General features: G+C 42.8%; 1 protein-coding gene across 1 annotated transcript; it reads left to right on the top strand.

The window, feature by feature from the left end:
* The first annotated feature begins 640 nt into the window (after positions 1–640).
* On the top strand, positions 641–2974 carry EDDM3B (epididymal protein 3B). The gene is given in 2 exon segments (XM_036241364.1): positions 641–743; positions 2508–2974. Coding segments are annotated over 2 exon segments (570 nt in total).
* The last annotated feature ends 4716 nt before the right edge of the window (positions 2975–7690 follow it).

Below are 7690 nucleotides of genomic sequence, written 5' to 3'. Positions count from 1 at the left end.
GGTATCTGTGAAGACAGTGCTATGGTTCTTGTGTGGGGGGCTTTTTTTAAAAAATTCTATTCTCTTGTAATTCTTCTCTAGTTTATAAACTTGCACCAAAACCTTAATACCCTCATAAACTCTGGTCCATGACAAAAGCCTATCGGATCGATGGCCATGACACAGAAACATTTGTGTCATTTACTAAAAACATTCTCACACCCCTCCCTTCTCCCTTTGAATGTTTTAAAACAAATTGGGGAACAGAGACATGTGAAGATGCCATCAGCTAAAGAAGGGAAGTATGTGTGTGAGTGTGTGTGAGTGTGTGTGTGTGTGTGTGTGTGTGTGTGTAAAAGGACTAAGCTAAAAGCATTTGAATTATAGCAGATATACATTGTTTATATTTAAAGTGTGCGACCTGATTCAGTTTACTCATGCATTGTGAAAGAATCACTACAATCAAGCTAATTCGTGTATCTATTACCTCACATGGTTACCAAATGTGACTCCATTTTGGACTGTTTTCAACACTACTGAATATCATAGCTCAGCCCAACCAGTTTCTACTGAATGCATGTTGCTTTCGCATCATTGTAAAGTCAAAAAATCATAAGCATAAAAAATCATAAATAGAATTGTGAGTCACTTTTGGTAAGCCATGTCTCTAAACCAAAACTTAATGCCTAACCAACTCTCAGTTTCAGCCTCTTCCAGAAGCGGAATGTTGAACCGCCTAATCTAGAATTTCCTGATCAGCACTGGTGAGGTAATCTGCCTGGCAAGACCCCCTGCCTTCCCCTGAATGAAGGTGTCTTTACTTAAAATAATCCTCTCTTTTAACTTCTTAGTCCTACCCTCTTTCTGCCTATAAAAATCTTCCATTTTGTACAACTCACTGGAGCACCTTTCTAGTTGTTAGATGGGATGCTGCCCGATTCCTGAATTGCTTAATATAGCCAATTAGATCTTCACATTTGGTTGAATTTTGTTCTTTAACACCTGCCCCCAGAACCTTGCCATTCCTTTGTACCTAGAAGACTGTCTTTGATCTATGGCACCTTTGCTCCAGGCTGTTCTCAGAGTGAACCCAAGCGTTCTGGATGAGAAGTCAGAGAAACAGGTTCACATAGGTGATGCTCTCAACCCCCCCCACCCCACCCCCGACCACCACCACCACTGCCAATCAGTTGGAACACTGCACCTCCTATATTTATTCTTTTCTTCACTGCTACAGACGTCTTGGCTCTAAGAGAAGGAAAAGGACACAGACTCTTCTTTAGATTCACATACTGATCCCCACCACGGCCAGTGAATGTGAGTATTGATCTGAATAGAGTTGGAAGGTTTGGTACTGAGGATGGTTGGGGAAAAGCTCAGGAACACTTGACTGGATTTCTAAATGGTAGAGTTCAGAAGGCAAGGTGATCCTACTTGTAAGAAGCAAAGACCTGAATTTAACTCAGTATTAATCTCACTGATTCACACCTCCCTTCCTCCCCAATATTTTCGAGCATAATACATTGAAGCAGACTGAATCCTGGTCTTCTCATCCTGTTTAGGCCATTTGAGCTAGGGATAGTCAGAAATGAGAAAGTGTCCATCCCTTGTTCTGTGTCTGATGTAGCACTTGACACCCTCAAAAGTGCTCTCACACAAATATCATTAGACCCTCACAGGTCTCTAAGGGAGCTATTATTTGGCTCATTTGAGGATGCCAACTCTAAGATAGTCGAGAATCAGGTTAGAGTTTCCGTAGGACTCCTCGTGGCAACAGGACAGAGAGCTGGTTTAAAGGGGAGACTTTTTCAAACATCTCTAGGCCCTGATTTTGACCAGAGTAGCTCCCGTAAGGGCAGTTTTGATCTTGGCACTTGGTTGGTTAGAACAATATCTCAAAACTGGATTTCTCTTATGATATGGTATTCTTAATGGCAAATAAAGACCATTCATCGGAATGATGATTAGGGAAATGGCCTCTGAGAAGGGACTTGGGTAGTCAGAAGGGATCACATGTTTCACATAGGTCTGGAGGAAGTGATATAAGGAAGACTAGCTTAGATGAGCACCATCTGCAGAGTCAGTTTTATTCGCAGCCTGGGATTTCAGGGAACCAAAGCCTTCCTACTTGGAAAATGTCTCCCAAGTCTACTCATCTACTTCACGGACATAAAACTTAAAATACCAGTCTCTTTCAGAAACACTCTCTTATGAGAACCCATCTAGACTGTAAAACAGAACTAATCAGAGCACTCCTTGGTTTGGACAGAAGAGAAGGCAGAAAGGAGGTGTTTGAAATTCTCAACATGAAGTTCGTTTATATTCTACAATTTTGTTCTTGTCTCACTCAGGCTCTAGCATATTTTTAGTTCTTATAAATTTTAGTATCTAGTGAGACTTAACATCTACTCTGGAATCAAATGGTAAAATGGGCCTAAGTGTCTCCTTTGGCAAGGAAAGGAATTTTAAGATGGAGCTCAGCTCTTAGGGTAGTGTTTCAATAATGCTTTCCTCTCTCTTCCATGTAGACCAGCAAGTGACCCTGGTGACTGAGATGTCATGCTCTCTAAAAGTCCTAGGCCCTCTCTTGTTCCTGTTGTTTCCCTTATGTGGGCTCCTTGTACACAGCCAGAACCTTTCCTGGAGGGAATTCATGAAACAGCACCACCTGAGCACAAGCTGGGATTTCAGTGAGTACAGATGCAATGATCTCATGAGAAAAAGAGAGGCTCCGACAGACAGGAATGATCACATCTTCATCTATACTTTATGGCACAAAATCGAGCACATATGCATCAGGAACTGGAGAGATCGATACAGAAATGTTTACATATGGGCCCAGTATCCCTTCAAAGTACTCAAGTGCTACCCAAAGAATAACAAAAAGAGCTACAAAGAGCACAGGAGCTACAGCTACATTGAATTTCACTGTGGCATGAATGGATTTGTTGACAGCATAGAGGACATCCGGTTGATAGAGGTTATCAGCAACTAGAATGTTTACCCACACTTTCAGATTTTAGTAGAGTTGTTAGTGGTGGGCTCTGCTCAAATCAATAGACCTTATAAATCCTTACTTAGCATTTAGGTGCCGCCAATGTTTTCCAACTACTTGGAGTTATGTATCACATGGTTTCTTGATATCATAACTTTACCTGTGTTGGTTCTCTGCCTGGAAAATCCTTCCCTCCTCATTCACCTGCTTTAGAGTTACTTTTTTTTTTTTTTTTTAAGATTCAGCTCACATGACTTTTTTTTTTACTAACCCAGGAATTTTCCTGATATTGACTCCTTACCTTACCCAAGCCGAATAATTTTCCCTTCCCTAAATAAACTATATCATTCCAATGTGTGTGACATTTATATATGTTATGTGTGAATAAGTGTTAGAGGTGTGTGTGATATGAGTTATGCTTGGATGTGATTTGTACTGTGTGTAAGTTTAAAGTGGGTGTTATATGTGTGTGATATGCTTATGTGTATGATGAGAATGTAAATGTTTATGTGCTAAGCTGGGGAAAAGTTGTGACCTAGGCATTGATTGTGTTGACATGCTGAATTTCACTCAGATTGGGGGGTGTGGGCAGAGCTGATTTAGTATAACATGTAGTATGGTCTCCTGACTCATAGCACGTGCTCAGTCAACATTGGTTTTCTTCCTTTCCCATTCTTTGGCTTGGTACTTTAATTTTGACTTTTATAAAACCAATATCACAAGTGCCCATCAATCATCTCCTCTCCCTTGCTTGAGAAGATAGAGGTTTCTAATATAAAAATACAGTAGGCTGTCATCTGTATGAAAGCTGTAAGTTCCCAGGATTATAAAGAAACTTCTCCATCAGCTATAGAATGACAGAGGTTCCTACTGGACTCATTTGTTAAGAATATCTCTAAGGAGCCCAACTGCTCTGGTTCAGTTGGTTGGTCATCATCCCATACACTAGGTTTAACTCCAGGTCAGGGCACATGCCGGGGTTGCAGGTTCCATCCCCAGTAGGGGGCATGCAGGAGTCAGTCAATAACTGTTTCTCTCTCCTGGATGTTTCTATATCTCTCTCCCTCTCCCTTCCTCTCTCTGAAATCAATCAATAAATTTTAAAAAGAGTATCTAAGGAGGCCAATTCATTTTAGCTGGCTTAAGGCCTTATGTTTCCTGAGGAATAATACATTATGTAGAAGATATGAGCACAATTGAGTTTATCTGATAATAATCATTTTTACTTGGCAGAGGAATAGGGTGGGGTTAGAGAACTTGAAAAGGCACCTGTTCTCAGGAAGGAGGCTCAAGCTGCGCAGGCGCACACTCCCGCGTGCGACGTGGCGGCCGCGGCCCCTCCGCGAGCTCGAGAAAACGTGAATTGGCAGCCACGGCCACGGAAGCCTCCGGCCCGAGGACAAGGCAGCCAAGGTAGCCGGCACTGGAAACGGCACGTCCGCCCCTGCCCACTTTCTTTTCTCCGGCTTTAGAGTGAAAAGCGCCGAGGGAGTCCTTGCGGGACAAGATCCTGTACCTACACGGCCAGGCGGACGAGGGACGCCTTTGTGATCCTGGAGAAGACACCACTCCGGGCGGAACAGGTGGCCCAGCCCCTGGTGGGCAGCCTGAACTCCGGTGGCAGTTCTCCGATGAAATTACAGCCCCCAGCGCATGTTCCTCTGAGGCCACCGAGCGAGGCTGCCTCCTGCTGCTCCAGGCTGGACGGCTGGTTCTCAGGCCTCCTTCCGCCTAGACGGGCGTCACCGCTTCCCGAGAGGCAGAGGAGAGAAACGGAAACAGAAACGCCAGGCGGCCCTCGCTGGTTTGGCTCAGCGGTTAGAGCATCGGCCTGCGGTCCAGGGAGACCCGGGTTCGGGGGCATGGACCTCGGTTGCAGATGTGTCCCCTTTCGCGTCGATGTTTCTCCCCCCCCCCCCTACCCCCACTCTATCTGAACAAAAAATGGAAAAATGTCCTCAGGTGAAAAAAAAAAGAAACATCAATCAGCTGCCTCCTGCACGCTCCCTGCTCCACGCTCCCTGCTGGGGATCGAGCCCTAACCACCCCCACCCCCACCCCCACCCCACCCGCATGCGCCCTGACCCAGAATCCTCTCAGTCCACAGGGTGGCGCTCAATCTACTTTGCCACACGGACCAGGCAGGCTGCTGGTTTTCCCTCCACATAGCCCGTCACCTGCTCTGGGCCTAAGCTTCCTTGAGTGTTATCTCCTCCATTCACATGCTGCCTCCCACCCCTTAACTTTGGGAAATGGGTTACATGGGTTACAGTCTCTCAGTCTGCTCCCTCCCACTCTTATTCCTGTAGCTGTTACAGATTTGTTCCCTTTTGTATTTCACAACTGCTATTGCAGTGGGTTTTTGAAATGGCCTGAGAGCCACTATTAAGTAGGAGTTGGTGGCCTTCCATGTATGTATAGTTATGTTAGGTGGGGGTCTCTACAGACGTAGGCAGCTTCGGCCATAGAGAAGTTACCCCGTGAGGCCACACCCAGATAGAGCTGGTGTTGGTGGGCTGAGACAGACAGACACCTCAGTTTCTCATGCACAATGGGGTAGGGTATACATTAGACATGTCCAGAGCCAGAAGATTGTAAAACTTGTGTTCCTTTGACCTAGCATTTCTACTTCCAGGTACCTGACTTGAGACAATTGCTCACACACATGCACAAAAAGATGCAAGAATATTCATTGCAGCATCATTTGGGATAGAAAAAAAAAAAAACAACCTCAGTGACCCCTGTTGGTGGCAGGGGTGGGGGGCTGGTTAACAGGGTGCATTGGTAGTGGGGGCTTCTAGGCATTTAATACAGAGGAGGAAGGAGATCTGTATGAACTGTCGTGGAAGATCTCTGAAGTCACATATACCCATAAAGGATTATCCCACTTGTGCCCAAAAAAACTTTTATGTAGGTATGTTCATATTTATGCAAACTCATTAAAGAAAATATTGGAATAATGGGGAAAAAAAAAAGAATGAGGCTCAAGACTTAGACTTTGTTGGAGGGAAAAGGAAGTAAATTGGAGGATGAAATATTGAGGGCACAAGTAAGTAGAGTCCATCAGAATTCTGTTTGCTAAATGGGGGAGACACAAAGTAAGAGGAATATTCGCTTCATATAATTTTGCCTAAGGCAGGTATGAGGAGAAGAAATACCAAACATTAAAGTATAGTACTTTGTGTTCTTCAGCTTCCTGTATTGCTGAGTGACTCCAGCCTGGAAACAATTAGAGAAAAGGCCATGGTATTAACATTTTCAATTAGGTAACTGCACATCTACCTACAACTCAGGCCTCAATGAGTAGCCAAAGAATGTAGCGTGGTTATAATGGTTCCAAGGCAGCTCCTTAGCTTTGCAGTTTTTCAGTGCACCTGGGGCTGAGCAGACATCAGGGAGATGGTGACCTATACCAACCAAACTCACAAGAGATCAGTGTTAACCCAGTAGTTCTTCATCAATGATCAATTTACATATGGAGAATACTGATTGTTTTTTTCACTTAATAAATGCTGTTTCAAAATGTAGTAACATATTTTGGGGTGACATACTTTGTTCTTCTACAGTCATATTTTAGGGTGGTCTATTCTGGTCTCCTATGTTAAGTTTTCACAAATACCTCATTTTAAAAACTCTTTAAAAGTTGCTTTTATTAAAGGGTTTAAAGATGGTTCAAAACAGTATAGGAGCAAAATGGATTTAAGTGTATTTAGTATAAATATTATGTGTTGTTGCTTGAGCTTTCTCATATCTATTTACCCCTATTTGGATAGCTGCATATTCACTCCTTTAGGGAACTATCCTTTCTCTTTCCATGAACAGTCCATTAAGGTTCCCAATATCCTCTACAGAGCCAAGTGATCGTCATGAGAGTCAAGCTAAACTATCTAGACACTCTTATAGAAGACCAGAATATTCCACCCTAAAGTAAGCCTCTTTAGTTTAAAAATTATTTTGAGAAACAGTAGACATAGGAGAATGTCTGAAAGGAGAGAATAAATTACCCTTTTGTAGATGGGGGGATAAAAGAGGTTCTATGGAGAGCAACCTCTTAAGATGATCTGATCATAAATTTCTAACTGAGCAGGTCATGGTGGGTAGTCAGCCCCAGGCATTATCTTTTTAGAAAAAGTCACCTAAGTAAGCCCTGTCCATTTTTTTGGTATATGCTTCTACCTTTAAAATAAGCAGTAACCACCCTCAGAAGGGCACATAATCCTGTTAACTATTCTGTAACCCAATCCCTACCTTGTTTTCTCCTACCTCTTCCTTACTTTCCTTCTTTAATTTCAAATGTATAAAGGAAGTTGTTACTCTCCAGATATTTTAGATCTTGTCCCCCAGCATATGTTGTCAGTTTGGCTCAAATAAACTCTTATAAAAATTCTCCACCAGTAAATGTAAATAGACACTTCTGTAGGGTAAATTTAGTTACAAAAAAAAAAAAAAATTCTCTATTTGTAAGTGTGTTTCTCTCTCTGTACCAGGAAGAAAAAGATGACTCTAGGTCACAAGAAACTCTTATTAATGGATAATGCAAAGAGTTACATCTGCATAAAAAACTTTACCCGGGTTTACTGTGCTTTGCCTGGTCACCTTTCCATAACTTGCCTCTCCCATACTCTTCTTCCTTTGTTTAGCTGAAGATGGTATGTAAGCCCAAGTTCCAACCACTTCTTTGAGTTACTCTCTCTGAGTTTTTCTCATGTATGTAAG

The sequence above is a fragment of the Molossus molossus genome, unplaced genomic scaffold (assembly GCF_014108415.1).
Source record: "Molossus molossus isolate mMolMol1 unplaced genomic scaffold, mMolMol1.p scaffold_m16_p_1, whole genome shotgun sequence".
In the NCBI taxonomy this organism is placed as follows: Eukaryota; Metazoa; Chordata; class Mammalia; order Chiroptera; family Molossidae; genus Molossus; species Molossus molossus.
The sequence above is the reverse complement of the archived record's forward strand: the minus strand, read 5'-3'. Positions and strand labels throughout refer to the sequence as shown.